The sequence below is a fragment of the Schistocerca nitens genome, chromosome 4, assembly GCF_023898315.1.
Source record: "Schistocerca nitens isolate TAMUIC-IGC-003100 chromosome 4, iqSchNite1.1, whole genome shotgun sequence".
In the NCBI taxonomy this organism is placed as follows: domain Eukaryota; kingdom Metazoa; phylum Arthropoda; class Insecta; order Orthoptera; family Acrididae; genus Schistocerca; species Schistocerca nitens.
The window spans coordinates 712,810,525-712,835,127 of record NC_064617.1 but is presented as its reverse complement, the minus strand read 5'-3'; the positions used below and the strand labels follow the sequence as shown (position 1 = coordinate 712,835,127).

The following is a 24,603-nucleotide window of genomic DNA, read 5'->3' as shown; positions in this document are numbered from 1 at the left end:
GTCTCTGAACATTCTGAGAATCTCGCAACACTGACGTTTGCGCTAGAGAGAGCCGGCCGGAGTGGCCGTGCGGTTCTAGGCGCTACAGTCTGGAGCCGAGCGACCGCTACGGTCGCAGGTTCGAATCCTGCCTCGGGCATGGATGTGTGTGATGTCCTTAGCTTAGTTAGGTTTAATTAGTTCTAAGTTCTAGCCGACTGATGACCTTAGAAGTTAAGTCGCATAGTGCTCAGAGCCATTTGAACCATTTTTTTGTGCTAGAGAGAGAGATAGAGAGAGAGATAGAGAGAGAGAGAGTCCCTATGCCTATGTATGCAATACGTTTGGGCTCGAACATCTCTCTCCTTACCTTCATGGTTTTTCGCGAGATATAGAGGATGGTTATAAAAAATGGCCCTGAGCACTATGGGACTTAACTGCTGTGGTCATCAGTCCCCTAGAACTTAGAACTACTTAAACCTAACTAACCTAACGACATCACACACATCCATGACCGAGGCAGGATGCGAACCTGCGACCGTAGCAGCAGCGCGCTTCCAGATTGATGCGCCTAGAACAGCTCGGCCACCGCGGCCGGCGGATGGTTATAATTAAACTTTCGCTAGACCTGAGGGTGCCCCCAAGAAAAAGGAGTGATCGCAGGACAATGAAACTTTGAGGAAACATTTATAGATGCGGAAGAGAAATAACGAAAAAACCATTCGAAGAAACACATTTCAGCTTCGACATGAGAGGGTGACATTTGTTAATTGTTTCTGGTTACGAACGTTGCTAAATATGATGGTCACCTGCATCCACGACAGCCTGGAACGTCACCAGAGATACCATTTCACAGTTGTTCGCAGCACCTTTCGAACGGAGGATCTTGGAATGTTCAGCTGTCGTGACAAAATTCGTACACTGTTTGAAGATGGCACATTTCTTCCAGCATTCTTTGCCATGGCAACAGTAGCTTCTTCAACAATTTGTGGTTCAAATGGTCGTCGGCATGTCCCAAGAGTGATTCCCAAATCGCCAATTAACTGGAAAATCCGATTCATGTTCTTCAGATTAGGTGCGGAAAGAGGACCTCTCCACGTTCCTGTAACGCGTCGATACTCGCGAAGAGCGGCAGCACTGTTGTTGTTGTTTTAACAGAAGTTTTACGAATAAATCCCTGCTCACCTTGTCCACACCCATGTTGACTGCCAGTGAAATACCGGCGTCTAACAGCAAGTCATGACACTAATACAACGAAATTCTTGCAGCGCACAGTCCAACCATCATCCCTATAAAGTCTACACTGCCTCAAGAAGCGAAAGTTTAATTATAACCAATCTGTATTTGGGACCTATCAATATGTAGGTTGAAACTTCTATGAAGGTACACTGACATCAAAAGTATCCGGACACCTGGCTGAAAATGACTTACAAGTTCGTGGTGCCGTCCATCGGTAATGCTGGAATTCAATATGGTGTTGGCCCACCCTTAGCCTTGATGACAGCTTCCACTCCCGCAGTCATACGTTCAATAAGGTGATGGAAAATTTCTATGGGAATGGCAGCCCAAAATTTCTATGGGAATGGCAGCCCATTCTTCACGGAGTGCTGCACTGAGAAGAGGTGTCGATGTCGTTCGTGAGACCTGGCACGAAGTCGGCGTTCCAAACCATTCCAGGACGTTCTATATGATTCAGGTCAGGACTCTGTGCAGGCCAGTCCATTACAGGGATGTTGTTGTTGTACAAACACTCCGGCACAGGCCGTGCATTATGAACAGGTGCTCGATCGTGTTGAAAGATGCAATCGCCATCCGCAATTGTTCTTCAACAGTGCGAAGATACAAGGTGCTTAGAACACCAATGGAGGCCTGTGTTGTGATAGTGCCACGAAAAACAACAAGGGGTGCAAGCCCTCTCCATGAAAAACACGACCACACCATAACACCACCGCCTCCGAATTTCACTGGCAGCATTACAAACGCTGACAGGTGACGTTCACCGGGCATTCCCCATACCCACACCCTGTCGTCGGATCGCCTCACTGTGTATCGTGATGCATCACCTCACACAACGTTGTTCCACTGCTCAATCGTCCAATGTTTACTCTCCTTACATCAAGCGAGGCGTCGTTTGGCATTTACTAGCGTGATGTGTGGCTTATCCTTTTCAGACCGACTGGCTACAGCTGTGTACATTAAATTTTAGTATGTCTCAGCTGCAACGGAAGTATTTTTTTCCAATGGAAATCTGAGGTACATATTTGTTAATTTTTAACATTTTCACTATGGGCAAGTGCTGCCAACTGTTGAGATCGCTATGACAATACCCGGAAGTCAATGTAGCAGTGCGCAGCATCTGGTGACCACCAGAATAAGCGGATGTGGTTGGTTCGCTATACTCCACTCTGTAACTGAATATTGTTATTTTGCATGGTAGTTATTGAATCACCATGCTACCGTTTATTAAAATAGAGAGCAATTTACAATTAGATATTTTAGTCCATAAAGCGAAGCCAAGTGCAAAACGAATGTTCTGGAAATAGGTACATATTTTTGTATAAATCTTGCATCTAAAATCATTAAAAAATCATCTAAGAGTATTACCACATAAAGGAAAATTTACCTTTCCAGAAAAAGTTCAGGTTTGAAAGGGTTAAATGCAGCCGCTCGACCGTGAAATCCAAGTTTTATCTTTTCGCGCCTAACTGTCGTAGTACTTGCAGTGGATCCTGATGCACTTTGTAATTCCTATGTGATGGTCTGGATGGATGTCTGCCTATTACACATTACGACCCTCTTCAACTGTCGGCGGTCTCTCTCAGTCAACAGACAAGGTCGCCTGTACGCTTTTGTGCTGTACGTGTCCCTTCACGTTTCCCAAAGAAATCAGGTGTTGACAGATGTGAAAATTACCGAATTATCAGTTTAATAAGCCACGGCTGCAAAATACTAACACGAATTCTTTACAAACGAATGGAAAAACTGGTAGAAGCCGACCTCGGGGAAGATCAGTTTGGATTCCGTAGAAATGTTGGAACACGTGAAGCAGTACTAACCTTACGACATATCTTAGAAAATAGATTAAGGAAAGGCAAACCTACGTTTCTAGCATTTGTAGACTTAGAGAAAGCTTTTGAAAATGTTGACTGGAATACTGTCCTTCAAATTCTAAAGGTGGCAGGGGTAAAATACAGGGAGCGAAAGGCTATTTACACAAATGGTTCAAATGGCTCTGAGCACTATGGGACTCAACATCTGAGGTCACCAGTCCCCTAGGTCTTAGAACTACTTAAACCTAACTAACCTAAGGACATCACACACATCCATGCCCGAGGCAAGATTCGAACCTGCAATCGTAGCGGTCGCGCGGTTCCAGACTGAAGCGCCAAGAACCGCTCGGCCACTACGGCCAGCGGCTATTTACATTTTGCACAGAAACCAGATGGCAGTTATAAGAGTCGAGGGACATGAAAGGGAAGCAGTGATTGGGAAGGGAGTGAGAAAGGGTTGTAGCCTATCCCCGATGTTATTCAATTTGTATATTGAGCAAGCAGTGAACGAAACAAAAGAAAAATTCGGAGTAGGAATTAAAATCCATGGAGACGAAATAAAAAGTTTGAGGTTCGCCGATACATTATAATTCTGTCAGAAACAGCAAAGGACCTGGAAGAGCAGCTGAACGGAATGGACAGTGTCTTGAAAGGAGGACATAAGATTAACATCAACAAAAGCAAAACGAGGATAATGGAATGTAGTCGAATTAAATCGGGTGATGCTGAGTTAATTAGATTAGGAAATGAGACACTGTAGTAGATGAGTTTTGCTATTTGAAGAGCAAAATAACTCATTTGGTCGAAGTAAAGAGAATATAAAATGTAGACTGGCAATGGCAAGGAAAGCGTTTCTGAAGAAGAAAAATTTGCTAACATCGAGTATAGATTTAAAAGTCAGGAAGTCGTTTCTGGAAGTATTTGTATGGAGTGTCGCCATGTATGGAAGTGAAACGTGGGCGATACATAGACAAGAAGAGAATAGAAGCTTTCGAAATGTGGTGCTACAGAATAATGCTGAAGATTAGATGGGTAGATCACATAACTAATGAGGAGGTGTTGAATAGAACTGGAGAGAAGAGAAATATGAGGCACGACTTGACTAGAAGAAGGGATCGGTTGGTAGGGCATATTCTATGGCATCAAGGGATCACCAATTTCGTATTGGGGGGCAGCGTGGAGGGTAAAATTCGTAGAGGGAGACCAAGAGATGAGTACACTAAACAGATTCAGAAGGATGTAGGTTGCAGTAGGTACTGGGAGATGAAGTACCTTGCACAGGGTAGAGTAGCACCGAGAGCTGCATCAAACCAGCCTCTGGACTGAAGACCACATCAACAACAACACATAGGAAACAGTGGGCCTAGGGATGTGTGGAAATCTCACGTATAAGCGTATGACACAAGTGACACCCAATCACCTGACCACGTTCGAAGTCCGTGAGTTCCGCAGAGCGCCCCATTCTGCCCTCTCACGATGTCTAATGATTACTAAGTTCGCTGATAAGGAGTATCTGGCAGTAGGTAGCAGCACAATGAACGTAATATGAAAAACGTCTGTTTCTGGGGGTGTCAAGACACTTTCGATCACATAGTGTATGCTGTCGGAATTTTTTCAGTGACCTACACAAAGATGTACAGTGCCCCTTTTGTAGTGTCTGACACTGACAACGGATAAGCATGTCCAAGACGCTTTCCTGCTTACTGGACGAGCCTGTGACGAAAGGCGTGGCTCTTCTTTGAATTTTCTCTATTTTTTCAATCCATTATTTCTGATAAAGGATCAAGACTGAGAAGGTATATTTAAGTATCGGTCTAATTAGGGTTTTGTAAGCCACCTCCTTCGAGTGTGGGGTACAGTTCCTGAAGATTCTCCCTATGAATGTGTGTGCCATCTGCCTTACCTCCAGTTAGTTTTATGTGGTTACTCCACTTTAAGTCGCTCCGTACGCATATTTACGTATTTTTAATGGATGTGGCTGCTTCTAATGCTTGTTCGGTAATCGTGGAATCAAATAATAATCACCGAGCGAGGTGGCACAGTGGTTAGCACACTGGACTTGCATTCGGGAGGACGACGGTTGAATCCCGCGACTGGCCATCCTGATTTAGGTTTTCCGTGATTTCCCTAAATCGCTCCAGGCAAAGGCCGGCATGATTCCTTCGAAAGGGCACGGCCGACTTCCTTCCCCGTCCTTCCCTAATCCGATGAGACCGATGACCTCGTTGTTTGGGCTCTTCCCCCAAGCAACCCAACCCAACTCAAACAGTAATCGGTCTTTCCGCATGTTTCCCAGTTGTCCGCTTTAGGCAATAGGCATTGTTTATAGAATCATTTGGTGCAACCGCTAGCCAAAGTCAGAGTAGTCCCATAGTCAGGGGATCAACGTCAGGGAGCAGATGCAGGAAACCTGGATGGCCGTTCTGGTAACGTTTTAGTGAAAGTGGCTTGCCGTTACCTTCCTTCGACCTGTTATGAGGAGTCAAATGTGTGTGACTGTGCCGAGTGCATAGTCTACGGTTGGGGTGAATGAGGGAAGAGTGAAGATGAAACTTGTGCCAGCGTATAGTCTACTAGCACCAAGGGACTGCAGAGCTTAACGTCTTCATCCGACGGACGAAGCACCATTAACTTGCGCTCACTTCATGATACACTGCGGAGAGGTCTGGAATTTAATCAGAGATATTGGCGCAAAGACTGGTCATCAGAAAGTTTACGTCACCACCTCTCCTCCCCTTGTTGACCAAATACTGACAGTGAAAAGTGTGCAGCGCCAGAATTCGAATCGGCTATGGAGCCAGGTATAACCGTTATAGTGACTACTAATTTACTCGATTGTCCCTAATGCTGTGGTACGGATTGATGTTAAAAGAGGATGAGATGACTGGAGGGCGTTAGTGTGCAGATGACATAAAGAAAGTGAACGTAAGTCAGGAAGATGGGGTGCATCGTCCCATAGATGAGTAGATGTTTAGAAACGAAGCCTGAGGACGGATGGGGGAAGAAAATCGGACGAGTCCTTTGTCCAAATGGACTGTCCGGCATTTGCCTTAAGGTATTTAGCACACACGAGTCCAATGTCTTAACTGCGCCGACTCGCTCGATAAGGCAATCAAACGGTCTCCTTACGTGGTCTTGCCCGCTCTGTGATATACGAGCTACTACGTGTTTCCGAGAAGTGAGGCGCCGTGCCGCTGACTTGCCTACCTGCTGGGTCAACCAGTGCAGGAGCAGCTGGTGGGAGGCCGCGTCCGGCGCTGGGGGCGGAGGGGTCGGCGACGCGGCCTGCAGCGCCGCCACCAGCTGCTGCAACGCCTCCGATACCGCCGCGCCGCCCCCGCCGCCTCCGCTGGGCGGTGAGCCTGCCGTCACATCCGTATGCTCCAGGCGCGCCCCTGCAACACACACGAGAACACGTGTTAAACAACAAACGCCGTCATAACAATTTCACAATATACGATTTCAGCCGGGAAAAATGTCTCCTTTGCTTGCGTGCCGCTCACACGAGGCACTGTAACACATCCTCAGCTGGTGGTTATCTTTGAACTGCCACACGGCTAGTCTGAGTTAAGGTAATGCCACAGTCTGATACAGACAGTCGCAACACACTCAGCTGCCAAAAAGTATTACTGTCTGAAAGATGCAGAGACACGAGCACTCCAAGCGGTGAGAAGCAGAAGCACATGCGTCGTAGGAATAAAGTTTGTTTTTCATCCTTCTTCTATGATTTGCGAAGTATTTCTCTCATTTTTTTGCCTTCAAGAATTTGTGTAATATCAGAAGATATGTGTAATATCAGAAGATATGAATCATTGTCAAATAAACGTAAAAATGTAAAAATCTCTATCATTTACTGACATTTATTCGTGAAGAAATACTTTAGAATAATTATGTGTATAATTGCAGCTTGCTCCGCTGAAAGCAACAAAATATAAACACATTTCACACGAGAGATGCACATACAGAGGGGTCCAAAAAAATGTATCCACAGTTTAAAAGTCCATAACTGGCAAACTAATTGGCGGAGTTGTCTCATCTTTGGTAGTGTAAAAGTTTATAGTTCCGGCAATCGCCACACAAGCGTTGTATTGCGTTGTTTTGTTTTGTCGCATGGCATTCGCCAGATAGTCTGTGTTTTGTTCTTAGTTGCACCTAGGTACTCGAGTAAACATGGCTGGCGCAAGGCTTGCATTCGATGAAAGAAAGTCAGTTTTGAAGTGGTATTTTAAGTACGAAAACATTAATGAGGTTCAACGGCAATGGCAAAATGAGTATCAAACAGAGCCACCGACACGTTTAATGATTCGTCGCATTCGAGACAAATTTGAAGCCGAAGGCTGTGTTAAAGATGTACACAAACAATGATCTGGACGACCGGTAACATAAACAATCCAGCAAACTCCCGTCGTGTGTTACAACAATTCACTCGCTCACCACAGAAGTCTGTGAGACGGTGTGCTTGTGAAACTGGAGTGAGTCGCTCAAGTGTTCGGAGAATTTTGAAGACAGCAAAGTGGAAGTGCTACTCCCACGATCGCTACACGCAATGAACGAGAACGACCCAGACCGTATAATGGAGTACTGCGAGTGGTTTACTAACATGGTGCGCAACGACGAAGTGTTTGCACAGATGATTGTGTGGTCTGATGAGGCACAGTTCAAACTCAGTGGTACAGTAAATCGCCACAATTGCATCTACTGGGCCGCCGAAAATGCGAACGTCCATGTAGACAAAGCCGTGATATTTCCAGGAGTAAATGTGTGGTGTTGGTGTTGGTTGTCTTACCGGGGCTTCATTGGGCCATTCTTCTTTGACGGCACAGTTACCGGTGAGGTGTACCTTCAGAAGCTTCAGACGTCCATTTTATCGGCTATCACAGACTTGTTTGGAGACGGAAGAGTTTACTTTCTACAAGATGGTGCCCCAGCCCACTACCAAAAGTCGTGTTAGGGCGTATCTCGACGAAAATCTACCAGGGAGATGGATAGGCCGTAGAGGTGCTGTGGAGTATTCAACAGGTTCCCCAGACCTAACTTCTCTGGACTTTTACCTGTGGGGAACACTAAAGGACGTCGTTTATCGACAAAAGCCAATCACATTGAATGAACTTCGAGAATCCATCGTACATTCATGTGCAAATATCCAACTGAACACGTTGCAGTCAGTAGTTCGTGCTGCAGTTCGGCGGCATCGTTTGTGTGTGGATGTTAATAGCGACCATTTCGAACACCTACAGTGATATCTTTAAGTTGGATTTTAAGCTACACTTCCACGAAAAAAAAGAGACAACTCCGTCAATTAGTTTACAAGTTATGGGCTTTTAAACAGTGGATACATTTTTTTGGACCCCTCTGTAATTCTGTTGTTGCCTGTTCTTATTACGATGGGCACTCTTCTTGATACGTAACAATTTTGTATGTTAACTAATGTTTCTCAAATTCTTGCATCTCACTCAACTTTCTGATACACGTTTAATTCTGTAAATTTAATTACTTCTGCTTCAAGACCGAGTGTGTTGAAGTGTCTTGCCGTCTGTGGTTCAGATGTAGCAACAATTGTGGAATTGGGGGTCTCCTATCTTGGAAAACACTGTTTTTTGCTTCTGCCGTTTTATTATCACGTCTGTGTGATTTTCCCTTCAGACAGATTTGTAGTGACTTATTTTATACGTTAAATAATGTACATATTGCATTCCATACGAGTTCCCAACGTTCCACACACACTGATTTGACTGAAAGCACAGTGAAGAAAACTTCACGCTGTTGAGTAGATATACGATGTCTTTTTACAAAAGGTCAGGTCTTCTGCCGTTTACTTGGCCTTTTTGGTTCTTAAGAGAAAACGACATTATTCCGTAAATATGTGTATGTCGCGAGAGAATAGTAAATGAACTTTTGTATTGTACCGTTCCATACCTCGAAGGGTCCTTAGGAAACCTAAAAAAAGACAAATTTGATGACTACTTCTTGTTGTTGCTGTAATTTATTACGCCATAGACGCTGCTGTTTGTAAAAGCCATTCTACAAAGCAATATAAACGATTACGATCGCTTTCGCAAGATCCCGCTGAACTCAATAGTCAACTTACTCAAAAAAGATATGGGCTGTCGTGACTGTTACGTTAGACTGTGGCAACGTCGTCGCGGAACAATAATGTGGCTTACGAAAGGAATGCAGTCGTTGCATATGAGGGGTGCGGAAAACTTCGCGAGTATTTTTCGTAGTGATTTAATCTTCTTTATGGAAATGAAGCTAGTCTCGTGATCAGACGGGCCAGGGCACAAGGCTGACATCCTGTGACACCAGGAAGGCACGTGTTCGTTTTCAGCAGCATGTAGTCGTGCATTGTCTTGCTGGAAAACGGCGTCTGGCTGTTGTGCAGAAAGGATGTGGCTACAGGTCGCAGGATGTCATTCACGTAGGTTACAATGGTCACAGAGCCCTGGACACGTACCAAATGTGATTTGTGATTGTACCCAATTGCACCCCACACCCATAAGGCCTTGAGTTGGCGTTGTATGTCTTGTGCGAATGCAGTCACTGTGATGCCGCTCCTCCTGCCTGCGGCGAATCAAAATGCGGTCATCATTTTCAAACAACGTTCCACACACCATTGCCGTCTAGCATGTTTCTACACATCCGTCAAAAGTAGGCGGAGAAGCTGACAACGCGCACGTAACCCATACCCTAATAAGCGACGACGGACTGTCACCTCTGATAGTGTACCCTGTGTTCCACTGTTGCGCTAAAGGCGAGGAGAATGTAGATCTGTCCTGAAATGCCATTCGGATGAAGAGTGGATCTTCCTGGATGGTAGGATGGGTGGTGTGGCCTGACCCAACCAGTCGTGTTCTACGGCCTCCCGTGAACCATTCAGCACACACCCTTTGCACTACCGAAACACTTCATCCCACATGAACAGCAGTTTCCAGGATAGAAGCATCTCATCCTCTCATGCCACTAATGCGCCATTTTTCAAACTTACTAATTTCACGGTACGGTTCGCACATTCGTCTGCGCGACATCCTGCAGGTCTGCTCACGTCACCGTGATCCGTAACCTTCGGTATATAGCGACAAGAAGAGCCGCAACACATTTTTCCCGTAGGTGGTGTTGCGCCGCGATATCGATGTTGACCTTGAACACGCGGACCGATATGGTTCAAATGCTGATTATTTCTGCAGAACACACTAATGTACTTGTCCTGTGAATGTGAACTTCCTATCGCTAATGTGAACGTCCTATCTCTAGTCGTTCAACGTGTTCTGTTTTCTTTTTTCTCTCCTGAAGATGAATGTACCTACAGGCTTCATATGAAGCAGTTGACTTTGTACAGAACGCATAATTATTTTGGATACTGTTAAATGGCACTGCTTAATTCATACTTCAGGCACATCGTGTGTATAGTAGAAGTGTATCTGATTACATAATGAATATGAGAAAGGATGTTGTGAAGGTAATGACTTATAATACACAATTTCGTTACACGTCTGCACATTTTTTTATAAAAAATAGACGTTACATCGCAGCAAGTCAAGGTCATTTGGACAGTTATGGAATGAATGATCGTACTATATAATCCGTCCTGACATTCTGCTGAGGTAAATTCGGAAAGCATTTAACAATACAGTCACGGTGGTCATAATGGTTTCATTCCTTTCGTGTAGCAAGTTCCGCAAAGCGCTGCACTTTATGTGAATATAGATATACAAGATTTTCGGTAGGAAAGCAGCAGAATTGCTTACTGAAATATAATTTAACGAACAATATTATTCACAAAATTCACACATAAAGTAACGGTCCACGTCATCTGCTCCACTGCAGTTTTTGAGGCCCCAGAAATGACATTTTTTGCACTTAATCCAATCTTCTCCTTCTGAGTTTGAAAATACGTCTTCAGAATACAAGCATCTGACGTCTGAATTGTTTTTATCGTCTTCATCCACAGAATCATTGTCGAAGGACTGACCAGGTACTGCCCAGTTTTGCCCCCACCTTACCCATAGTGCAGCGGTTATAAAAACAAAACAAAAGCACGCTATTGTTGAAGCAAATCCCTGTTGTTGCCATTGGATAATTACTTACTAATCATGAAATATTTCTGACTAAACTGTTTTTATAAGTGTATTGTGTATAAAATAATCGCAGTTTATAAACAAAAGAACATTACTCAGTTGATACCATGAAACGAGGGGTTCTAGGCGCTACAGTCTGGAACCGCGCCACCGCTACGGTCGCAGGTTCGAATACTGCCTCGGGCATGGATGTGCGTGACGTCCTTAGGTTAGTTAGGTTTAAGTAGTTCTAAGTTCTAGGGTCTGATGAACTCAGATGTTAAGTCCCATAGTGCTCAGAGCCATTTGAACCATTTGCAAATAATTTTTAATTTGACGGCCATTTAAAAAGTTTAAATATAGAAGTTGCTTTTTATAGACTAGTCTACAATTCTGCATCGTGTTATTCAGTTTTATTAAAACATTCTAATTTTTTTGCATATCTTTGTTTTCTAGTGCTATTTTATGAACTTTTTACGAATCTTCGTTTTCGAATGGAAATAACTGACACTAATCATTGTTTTGTGACCAGTTTTTATAGTTCTTAATAAAGGTTGAAAATGTAAAACCTATCCAAAAGGAAATGCCTTTAAGGATGCCCACATCTGGAACTTCTCCTCTATCGTTTTACACTAGCATTAGCTCGACGCTATAGGGAAATGTACACAAAAAAAAGTTCAAATGGCTCTGAGCACTATGGGACTTTAACAGCTGTGGGCATTAGTCCCCTAGAACTTAGAACTACTTAAACCTAACTAACCTAAGGACATTACGCAACACCCAGTCATCACGAGGCAGAGAACCAGAAAGTACACTACATGATTGCTCTATCCAAGTGGTTGTTGATTTATTGACACTTGAACCAATACTGGTATGATTATATACAGTAGTTTCCTAATTATACACGCGCTTTGAGACTACGACAAGATGCGCGCATGCAGCGATTATTTTCAGGTGGAACCAGTAGACATTTTCGGTAGAGAGCGGTAGTCTCGCTTCAAATATGTTCCGAAACAAAGATATGCAGCTGAAATGGAACTTAGAAAATTAAAAAGCAACTCATGGAAGTACATCTACATACTGTCACTGTAAAGGGCACGGTGGAGAACCGAGAAAAATACTCCACATTGTTTGAGCATAACCAGAGAGAGATTATTACACTCTGTGAAATAGGTTAAAGTCCTTGTCATTAAACACCTTGGTGACATCAGGGAAAACGGTTTAAAGGTGGAACGATCATGAGTTTCTGGTAATTGAGACAGCTGAAATTCATTTGGAGGATTCTGGTGAGCTATATATCTACATCAGCAAGGGTAGGTTACACGACACTTAAGGTCCTGCTATGTTTGGAATCCGTATCCAGACGGAACAGTTGGTGCAAAAGGTCGAAGACGCAGTTCCTTATGTTTTTCTTAAGTTATTCTAATCGGAGAAGTAAGATGGAAAAAATTGAACGTGACTACGGTTTTTTTCCAAAGAAGAGTGTGTTTTGACCTATAGTTCCGAGAATATATCACTTCTCTCTACAAACGTTACTTGGATGCAGCAGTATTCATGAGATGAATTATTCGACTAGGGGGTGAGCGTGGGACAGGGAGTGATCGGAAAAATAATGGTGCGAAGTACCCTCGACCATACGAAATTTTATGTAGTGTGAATGGAGATGGAGAGGCAGACAGTAGAATGGAGGAACGTTAAGCCCTAAGAGAGAGATTCGAGAGCGAACGCGAGGCCAAATGAGAAAGCACACGTTGCCCCGACAAAGATTGAAGGCCGGCGCAGAACTCCGAGTCCGCGCCTTTTCTTTGGGGAGATCTCTGGAAACCGGCCGTTTCTGCATTCAGTAACAAAAAAGATGCAAGATAAACTGGCGTATTTCGCGATACTCGGTGTAGATAACGCTCTCTAGTCCAACAAAAGTGCTGCAATTTTTTCTGGCAAGGCAACGGAGCTTTTGTGTGTCTGTGCGTGCGTGTGTGGAGTGAAAGAGAGAGAGAGAGAGAGAGAGAGAGAATATGATGACGAAAATAATGGTGGTGTTTGGTGGAGGTGGTGGTGGTGGTGGTGGTGGTGGTGGTGGTGGTGGTGATGGTGGAGTAGGAAGAGGAGAAGAAGGAGGAGGAGGATTTAGAGTACAGAACAGTCTCGTTGTCAGCACCCTTTCTGAGTGCGAACGTAGTGAATTGGTGCCCGACAGTTTTTGCTTTGATTTGTGTCTCTTACAAGTTTAAACTTGCTTGCCGTGGACGAGCAGTTTACTACACACGTGTGCTTGCGTTTCAATGTTATGCACGAGGTCCTACACCCTAAAAACGAAGCTGCCGCTGCAAAATTTGTTCACTTCACTTACTGTTACCTCCTCTACTCAAAGTATGTCTAGAGGTTGCTTCCCGTAAGGCTGCGCAGGAGCGTTACCGTTTAACCCTTTACAGCGAAGCAAAAGTAAGCAAACTGCTCGCCCATTACCACACTGGAAACTGTGCTAAACAACTGGAATTTTGTCACTGATTAAATAACAACATCTATGTGCTTCTATTAACAGTACTTACAGCTGAAGCCACGTTTTCGTGGGAAAGAATGAAAGACGCTTAATAACTCAAAATAGTCGCATGTGAATTTTTTTGGAAAATGATTCAGCTGAACATCGACAAAACATTCCCAATTCCACACAGAAAGTGATATGGAGGGAAATGACCACATGAAACTAGATGTAGGAAGAACGGATGCCAGGCTGAGATTCACTGAAATTATCATAACGAAGTGCAATTCATCGAGAAAACAAGTGGTTTACAAATCACTCGTTTGACCGGTACTTGGTACAGCTCATCAGTACGAGACCTTGCGAAGTGGGATTAATAGAAGAGATCAAGCGAAGAGCAGCGAGTTTCATCGACGGATCACTTAGCAAGCGCGAGAGCATTATGGAGATACACAGCAAACGCTGTCCTGTTTATCACGAAGAGATTTACTGTTCAAGTATCGAGAGCGTTGATCCCAAGAAGAGTCTAGCAACATATTACTTCCTTGAAGGTAAAAACTTCGAGACTGTTGAGCCCCGTTCCGTTTATCTTCAAATTTCTTCTTGAAAATCGACGTTTCGATTTCTCTGCTGCAATCTTCTTCCAGATTTTCTGGAGTCGAAATCCTGATTGCCAGGAAATTTGAAGAGGAACACGACGTGCCCCAACAACCTTGAACCTTTTGTCGGCACGAAAGCCTCCACGTTTTGTATTCGTGTATTCAAATGTTCAAATGTGTGTGAAATCTGCTAAGGTCATCAATCCCTAAGCTTACACACTACTTAACCTAAGTTATCCTAACGACAAACACACACACACACACACACACACACACACACACACACACACACACATCCATGCCCGTGGGAGGACTCGAACCTCCGCCGGGACCAGCCGCACAGTCCATGACTGCAGCGCCTTAGACAGCTCGGCTAATCCCGCGCGGCTATTCGTATATTACTTCCCTCCGACATACATCATGCGAAATGACTATGATGACAAAAAGAGAGAAGAGACTTTCCAACAATCGTCCTTGGTACGCACCATTCTGGGGAACAGACAAAATAAGAGGATACTAACAGTATCCTCCGCACCACATCGTAAGGTGGCTTGCGGGGTGTACACGTATGTGATGTAGTACCAACAGTTTTAACATTTCCTTACTCTCTCCTGTAACCTACAGCTGAAAACAGATTATATTCAATAGGCAACTGAAATAGAAATCCTAAATCTACATTTATACTACTATATAAAGATAAATCGTAGTTTAACATTATTAACAAGGATCTCGAAAAGTCCTTGATCGATTCTGTTTAAATTTTTACACAATACTCTAATAAATACTCGGGAGGGCAGATGATGCATATGGTTTCTTTTAATTTATAGTAAATAAACATATTTGTACTATACAAAGGTGAAATGTTTTTAGCAGAAATCTCGGAAAATTCTTGACAGATTTATTTGAAATTTTTACACGGTACTCTAATAAACGTTCAGACGGACATATGCTACATATTTTTAAATATATATGATGTGTAAAGATATACTTACTAAACACAAGGGAAACGTTGTTATCTTCATATTCACCCACAATACTCTAATAACGTTCAGACGGCCATAGGCTACCTATTTCTAATATATATGGTATAAAAATGTATATAACTTAGTATATAATCGAAAACTAGCTGGCAAACATATTTTACATTGCACTCTATATTAGTTTCGGACGGTCACAGAATAAATTATATATGAACATTTATACATTACATACAGGGGAAACATTCTTACCAAAAATCTCGAAAAGTTCTTGACTGATTTACTTCTAATTTTTATACAATTACCTACTAAATGAGACACACTACAATAAAGAGGAAACTGTATATCTATGCAACTGCATAAACACGTCATACTTCAAAGGTGTTACCAAAAATCTCGAAAAATTCTTTACCGATTTCCCTAAAATTTTCACACTATACTGTAATACAGTTTGGACGGCCATAGACAATATAGTTTTTACACACACACACACACACGCACACACACACACACACACACACACACACACACACACACACACACACACACACATGCTTTCTGTTAAAACTGACAGTGAGAAAAAAGAATTCTATACTGTACTGTGCTGTCAAAATGGGTGGTTTAGTTTTCTTTCTCGCAAATTTTAGCTACGATATGAAGTCATTTAAACCATTAGACAAATTGTTCCCCTGCAGGAATTCTTTCTCCTTGTGTGTAATTTCAAATAAAATTTTTATACACAACACTGTGCTGATTCGTTTTATTCGTCGCAGTTGGTTTTAACAGAAAACCGGAGTGCTGTATTTACGACCTTTTGCTTATAGTTAGAATCTTACTACAGAATCTGAATCATCCGATAATTTGCAGTCCTGCCCGCTCGCAGATTAAAACCATGAAAATATCATCACTGAAGCTACTATCCTCACAGATTCAGCACCTGGAGAGGTCTCTCTCACACCCCGTATACCAATAATTCCAACCGATTTTCCTATTCATTTTAAGAGACTTCAATTTCCAATCAAAGTTTCCTTTGCAAAACCAATAAACAAGTCCCAAAATCAGAGAGAAGGGGAGGGAAGAGATGGACAGATAGAGGCGGGAGGAGGAAAACGACAGAGAGAGGGAGGAGGAGATGACGCACAGAGAAAGAGGACAGTAGGAGGAGACGGAGATTAGGGCGTACGTCAATTTCCCATACATATTAAGCAACTGCGAAGCACTGCCAGGTTCGTTAGTCAGACAGAAAAGCGACATCCATTTAAGCACTTGCATGCTACAATCAGCAAGTAAATACACATTCAATATAAGTTGAGATGAACAGGCAATTTAAACTTAATGCAGTGAAGTTACACTATACAGCGCGTTTGCATATAGCTAACAACCGTAGCTTATACAGGCTGTTACAAAGCTTTAATCCTACTTAAACTACCTAAATAATGCGCTGCTAAACTTTAAATGACACTGGGCAATAACAACGTAACTATTGGTATAAGAAGCGACTAGTTTTGATAAAAGTCAATATGGATATAGAGGTTTCATCTCCGTGTTGCTGTGTGGAACTGCTCAGATAGGACCTCCTCTTATAATGAATATGTAGGTCTCCTTCATTATTCGTCCATATCAATTAAAAAATAACACTGCTTTTATACGGTAGCTGGATATAAATCTACCACCCATGAAAATTGTAGTTAACTGTTGCATGACCCCGATAATGGGAAACACATCTGATTATTTCGATAGTGGGTTACCATCTGTTCTGACTACTGCAGCTGCTACTGCTCTGAATGGCTTCTGCCATTCCAAATACGCTAGTTTCAGACATTAAAAGATCCTCAAACATAAAAATACTCAAATACGCACTGCGCCTTCATATTTTTACGGGACGTATTTTCCCAGAAATGAACTACGAATAGATCCAAACTTACGATTCTGGCTTAAAAAAATGTGTGTGAAATCTTATGGGACTTAACTGCTAAGGTCATCAGTCCCTAAGCTTACACACTACTTAACCTAAATTATCCTAAGGACAAACACACACACACACCCATGCCCGAGGGAGGACTCGAACCTCCGCCGGGACCAGCCGCACAGTCCACGACTGCAGCGCCTTAGACCGCTCGGCAAATCCCGCGCGGCGATTCTGGCTAAGTTTGCCTTGGTTATGAAGTAAATGACAGAAATGGCTGTCTGCTCTCAATATTCCCGTTTGAAATATTAGACTACTTATCCACAAGCAAAGATTGGTTTTTTATATATTTTGCATACAGTACTAACTGTTTATACAACACAAGCAATAAAAAAACTTACGACTTAATAGATCTTGAAAGAGTTGCTTATTCTTGTACTAGCGGTCAGCGTGAATCCACGGTTCAGCGCTTGGAATCACCACGCACGTCTACGTAACTTTAGGATTCTAAGTCTGAAGTGTCCGATTCGGCTACCACGGCAGTGTTAGAATGTCTACATGATTTCACTTGCCTCGAATGACCATTTCTGTATCACACTACCAACCTGCTTCGCAAAAAATTCAGTTGTGTAAGGAGCTCTCTTGCTCTCTCTTGTTTTACATTCGGAAGTGTTTGGGTTCTAGTCCTCATCTACTACAGCTTCTACGATTTAATAGATGCCATGTCGTTTTCGGTCGCTGAGCAAATGTAATTTAGCTATGGCTAACAATCAGATGGACAGCGTTTAACCGAGAAAGTACTATTTATCCCGCTGCTAAGCCAAAATATTAGGTAGTATTAGAAATTTCCTCCGTGGTATGTGGCACCTACATCAGTTCATGAACGATGCCCTACAAAAGGAAAGATGTTTAGCCTTTGATTTCCCGTAGGCGACAGGGCCATTAAACGTTTGAATGATATTTTCGTCATTTGACTGAACAAACTTCTTCATCTTATATCACTATAGTCATTTCGGTTTTAACCTGTTATAAAATACAACACTGAAAAAGTATTTGTACAAAAGCATAGAAAGTGAGAAGCACCAAAATTTAACACCATTATGCCATTCCAATGTGCGATCAATGACTATCAGTCCGCCCCGATAGCTGAATGGTCAGCGCGACGGACTGTCATGCCAAGGGGCCGGGTTCGATTCCCGGCTGGGTCGGAGATTTTCTCCGCTCAGAGACTGGGTGTTGTGTCGCCTTAATCATCATCATCATCCTCATCCTCATCCCCACTGACACGCAAGTCGCCGAAGTGACGTCAACTCAAAAGACTAGCACCAGGAGAACGGCCTACCCGACGGGAGGCCCTAGCCACACGACATTTCATTTCATTAATTATAAAAGTAAAACTACTTAGATGTTGGGTATAATTATACTTTAGTAAGTGAAGCCACGGTCAAAATCTATTAAACTGGGTGTCCACCGTGTAGATAAGCACACATTCATAAAATATGTGGCAAATAGCAAACACGAATAAAAATCTCTCGGTGTACATGCTGCGTCAATTCAAGATAAAACTCCAAGCTTTCGACCACTACCTCCATGGTCATCGTCAGGGCTAAAACTGACTGTCGTGAACTAGCGAGGTTCCCACTTTTATATGCAAAGGACGGCTTCTGATTGGCTGGAATACGTCATAGCAACAGCGATATGGCGCGTAGTGAAGTGGTGCCCTCTACTTCCATAGATGTAGTTTCTATCCCGCGGTGCTTGCAGCGCCATCCCTTGAATCAGGAGGCAAAGTGCGGGAAGTTTTTTCTGCGATTTTTCTTTAGCCAGTGCACTCTTCCAAGTGTTGCTAAGTGCATAGCCGTTGTCTCTGTAAAGTTATTATCGTGAAGTCTAATTTCGACTGCTTCCCGGATCACAGAGTCCCAGTAATTCGATGCGTGGGCTATTACTCTGGTTTGTTCAAATAAAATCTTATGCTTGTTAAGCAGGCTATGTTCAGCCACCGCTGATTTTTTCAAATACCTGTATTTCAGGTGGCGCTAATAGCAAACATGTTTTCCAACCACAGAATAATTGAGCTACAGAATATCTATAAGTCATACGTGTGAACTTGATCTGAAAATATAGCACCGAAGCTACTGGTTGACTGGTGGTCAAAGATAAATAGCGTAGGTTGTAAGTTTATGTTGCATAGTTCAAGATTACGCAAAAATCATACGTACATAAAATTGAAACGCCTTCATACATCTTCGAAGACCACTATTACCTGGGAATACATCTTTCGCAGATCAGCGTTATCTGTGAACACATGACGTAAAAAATTTCTTATAGCTACGAGAATATTATCAACGGTCACTACGGCGCAAGCTCTGTTTGGGGAAGAAAACCTGAGTCCTTTGCAAGAGAACCACCCAACTTTTTGCTGTGAAAGATTCTTCATGTAAGACCTACATGTGGATGGCCGATCAGGGAAATGAATGCCACCATCCCGAATGCGGGTCCAGAGCTTTACCACCGCAACTTGGCGGCGATCCTCTGGAGAGGGGGTGTGCTACTGAGGCAGCTGCAGAGGCGAAGGGCGGTGTGTTGTGGTGTGGTGTGACGTGTCTGCCCGCCTACCTGCTAGGCCTCTGTGTGCAGACGGTAATCAATGTGCCGCCTCAGCAACCACAGTCCCACACAAAGCTTGCAGCTCGCCTGTAGCATACGATATCCGGCGCCTATCAGTATCCGAATTGAATTGTGTTCTGTCAACACCGCTCCTAGTCTTAAATTCACTCAAATCTGGAAAACTGTGTTTAAAAGGTACTGTTACACAATTTTCAACCAACAGTCATCTATTGGGAATGAAGAAAATGAATTTCAGTGACGAAAATCAAAATTAAATTACGTATGTGCCTGAGAACACATTAATTTGCAGCACGTATCGTTTTAAGAAAACAAGACCCGAATTGAGGAAAAATTCTATTTACAAAATTTATCGACCTGTGATGTGAAAAAGTCAGTAGCTAGTACATACGATCACTTTAGTGCCGCGAGGAAACGAGACACAAAATGCTCCAAGTTGTTTGGAGACAAAATCTCAGTCGACTGTAGGGAGTCCCAGAAATCTTCGTAAATAATTTATTGCGCAAAACTAGTGAAAAACTAATAAACATCTAATGTCGATCTGCTCGTATTCCGTATCGTGTAGAGCGCTCGTTTGCAAGACGGAGAGGTAAGCCATACTCGAATCGAATTCGCGCAACGAACTAAAGTGCGCGTCATTTATGACGGCGGCCGAGATTAGGTTCGCTCTGCGCATCTGACGTCACAAAACACAGTCAGCCAATGAACAGAGAACGACGTTGCCAGAGCTCGACTGCAGTGCAGAGCACGGACGAGTGTATACAGTTTTAGAAACGTTCAGTCATAAATAAAGTAATTGATAGCAGACTTTCTTTTATAGAAAGTTTGGCAAAAGCATTCTTTATACCAATTGCTTCATATTCTATTAATTAATTAAACCAAACAAGCAATAAGCCTCCCAATAGCGACAGCAAGGAAAGGTGTTTGTATCATTCTCACTAACCTCTTTTTCGCAATACAGAACAGCGGTAATTGTTTATTTCCTCGCATACTTCGATGAAACGTGAGTAATTCATAGTCACACCAACAGTGTTTGTCAGTATATTGCGTGATAGTTTAAAGTCCTACGGGAGATGTATTGAATGACGAGCTGCGTTAGCATAATGGTTAAAGTGTATGGCTGCTAAGTGAAAGGTTCTGAGTTCAAACCTTGTTTGGTGCTTAATATTTTCTTTATTTAAAAACAATATCCAAGTGTCTTACTTCGTGAATTTTATTCGTTTGAATGTAATTTTTTGAAATTTCTAGTGGCAACTAAAATCGACCATACAGAAAGTATACGCTATGGACGTTTACCTCTGCAAACTCTTCAAAATTTCGTGCAATGGTTTACTACATCTAATGGTGCACAATAACTATGTTGAACATCGAAACAAAATTAAGTCATTTATGGGGGGGGGGAAGGTATCAGTCAAGAAGATGTGTCAAAATCAAATGATAAAGTGTGTCAAAGCAGCCGAAACACCATGTGTCTGCAGAGGCGAGCAGTTCAATGATGACAAAATCGCACACATCGCGGAATGCGGGGAGCACGTCTCTGTAGCAGCGAAAGGGTTAATGCGGCCGTGGAGGCTTTACTTCATAAAGTGCGCGCTCCCACCGAAACGTAAGTTTGCGAACTATACTATGGCGCTGCTTCTCTTGGCGCGTACAACTGGCAACGCAGCAATCTCCTGCGTCTGGGCGGGCATGCGCGAACCGCCAAGATAAAAGAATTGAACTGTAACAACCGTCGTCAGAGGCAGCCTACATCAAAGGGGTTTTAGGTATTCTACCAAATCCGCCTAGCCTCTAGAGCGGGATTTCCTCGAAATGTGTTCCGCGGATCACAGGTGTTCCACGCAAAGCGAACAGCTCACGTCGCGACTTTTTATGTATATAAGAAATTACTTGTGGTTCGCTGTGATCTGCGTTTCCTCTCGTCTGGTCTGGAGGTCGCACTACCACTTTATTTCCGACACATAAGCACAAATTTGTATTACGAACTTTTTTATACTGGTCACCACGTTCAATTTTCTTTTTTGTTTTCTTTTACCCAAAATGTATGGAACATCAATTTACCGACATATTCTCTACCGTCATTGCTAACTTCGAAAATTTCACTCATCACAAACTTTCTTACCATAGAGTTAGCGGAGAACAGTAACAGCACGAGTAACGAGTCTGTATGAGTCGACTTGCCTACTCTGTGATGTCGAAAAGTGACTGAGTTAAAAACTTTTAACTCGGATTGTGAGTAGTCATAAAAGTAACCTATTACAGTATCAAACTACCTGAAGCTCTTTCTACTTAATTAGATCAGTCGCTTTAATTACATTAAATAATGTGTGGAGTCCTGCCCACTCATCTTGTACAGGGTGCCCAAAGGATGCGCCGTTCTCGGAATGCTATAGAACAGTTCAAGCAAATCACATTAATAAGTCTTATTGCAATAAAGAAGACAGACAATACTTAACTTTGTGTTACAAGAGCGTGTCGCAAGCGATGGGCAACATGCAAACAATAAATGTCCTTCACTACATGAAATGTCCATGTAAGTAATGGATATGGATCCCTAATGACTGCTATCGTAGTGCTGGTCTACTACTGTGTCGGTCTAGTACTGTGCAGCCGAGACGTAAAGGAGCAGCGGCGCTTATAGTCTCTTCTTGTAGATGCCGATCCTCTCGTAGTGCGGTCCTAGTCAGCGAGCTATTGGCTGACGTCGTCTCACAGCCTTCTCTGCTCTTGCGTTCTTCGTCTTCGTGCCGGCGCTTGTAGTTACGCCGGAACATAATGATGGAACACAGATGGCTATTTACAAATTTTTATATTCGGAGAAATTAATTACTAACCTCGATAGGCAGTATTTACCATGAAACTTCCTGGCAGATTAAAACTGTGTGCCCGACCGAGACTCGAACTCGGGACCTTTGCCTTTCGCGGGCAAGTGCTCTACCAACTGAGCTACCGAAGCACGACTCACGCCCGGTACTCACAGCTTTACTTCTGCCAGTATCTCGTCTCCTACCTTCCACTTGCCCGCGAAAGGCAAAGGTCCCGAGTTCGAGTCTCGGTCGGGCACACAGTTTTAATCTGCCAGGAAGTTTCATATCAGCGCACACTACGCTGCAGAGTGAAAATCTCATTCTGGAGTATTTACCATGTTTTATTCGATATCAATTGGGTCGACTTGTTCCATGGAATCGAGAGACCTCTTCCAGGATGGTTGTTGAATGTGTCACATTCAGTGCTGATGTTAATTTGTAGTAGTAGTAGTAGTAGTAGTAGTAGTAGCAGCAGCAGTAGCAGCAGCACTAGTAGAACGAATGCAACAAGTTTTAATTTGTGACGAATCAGCGTTATATCAGTAAGCGTTATAGGCTACAGTCAAACGTGAAGATGAGAAGAGACCCATAGAAAGTGAAAGTAATATTGGTTGGAGCCCGACCTGATTCTAGGGTTGGAGAGTTTTTGCACAAGCGTTTACTACTCAAGCGTTGCGGAGACACAGAATTGGAATCTGGACCAATAACATAGGCAAAACGTATTACGTGTGCCGAGATATTGTCGCGTCCATTGCAACTAGTAACATTTTGTCGTTCGGGTCTTCGGACTCTTATTGTTCCACAGAATCACAACATAAACAGAACTAAGTGAAAGTTTTACAGACTCAAGAGATTAATTCAATTATGAGCAACTGAATTGGAGATGGCTCAGATGGCTCTGAGCACTATGGGACTTAACTTCTGAGGTCATCAGTCCCCTAGAACTTAGAACTACTTAAACCTAACTAACCTAAGGACATCACACACATCCATGCCCGAGGCAGGATTCGTACCTGCGACCGTAGCAGTCGCGCGGTTCCGGACTGAAGCGCCTAGAACCGCTCGGCCACCGCGGTCGGCTTGAATTGGAGATTTTGTTGCTTTTGATAGAGAGCGCATGGAATAGTTTCATGCGTCACGTTATTGGGAAGAGATCAGATCCTATACTGATCGTTGGCACGACAGTTGAGCGCAGGGTGAACAATACACAGGACAGCTGTGCTTTCTGAAGCGGTCATCTCGTGGGCTCTAGACTAATGCGGCTCCATCTCCGAGGTACGCGCTGGCAATTTCACTCGCCACTGTGTCACACCAGTACTGTGAGCACTTCTATTCGGAGAAAACTGTCGGCGGTAAAGTGAACTGTCTTGCGCAACAGGGTTCACCATCCACCAGCGAGGATAGTAGGAAAGAGCTGTAGAGTTTAACATCCCGTCCGTAACGACGTCATTAGAGACGTAGCACAGGCTCTAATTGTAGTTTAATAACAATTCGGAAGGAAATCGGCCGCGACTTTTCAAAGAGACCATGGCGGCAATCGCCTGAAGCGGTTCAAGGAAATCAGGCAAAACCTCAATCAGGTTGGCCGGACGCGAATTTGAACCATCGTCCTCCCAAATGCGAGTCCAGTGTACTAACCACTGCACCATTTCCATCGCTAGGGCTGATAGTGACAGCGAATACACGGGCCGCTGTGATTTCGGCAGAGTGGCCCACCTACCCCTAAATTACTACCCAAATCTATGTTGCGCAGCAACAATGCCACAAGCCACAGGGCACAGAGATTTCCATGGGAACACAAACTCTGCCGTTGCACGCTAGAAGCAAAGAAAAAAGTAGCTTGGACTGATGACACGCGGTACAAGTCTGCCCAATCCGATTTCAAAGTACGAGGACGTCGAAACCAAAAAGAGGTGATGTATTTTGTTGGCCAACAGGCAACGACCAGGTACGGGTCTTGGCATTCTCCAGTGGTCGATATTCATATGGCATAAAATGGAGACTCTGACACGTCCGCCTCCGTGAACCGTACACGAACCTATTGACCGTTTGTCTGCAGTTCGCCTAGAAAAACCTGGAGGCGATGTGTACATTCTTCACGACAATGAACTACCTCGTCGCTCC

The 24,603-nt window shown here is 43.4% G+C and overlaps 1 protein-coding gene across 1 annotated transcript in view; it reads right to left on the bottom strand.

The window, feature by feature from the left end:
• LOC126252757 (liprin-beta-1) overlaps window positions 1-24,603 on the bottom strand; it is a 1,040,988-nt gene that overhangs the window by 569,405 nt on the left and 446,980 nt on the right. The window contains exon 3 of the mRNA XM_049953679.1: window positions 6,237-6,424. Coding sequence (XP_049809636.1) covers window positions 6,237-6,424 — 188 coding nt within the window. The remainder of the gene's footprint in view (window positions 1-6,236; window positions 6,425-24,603) is intronic.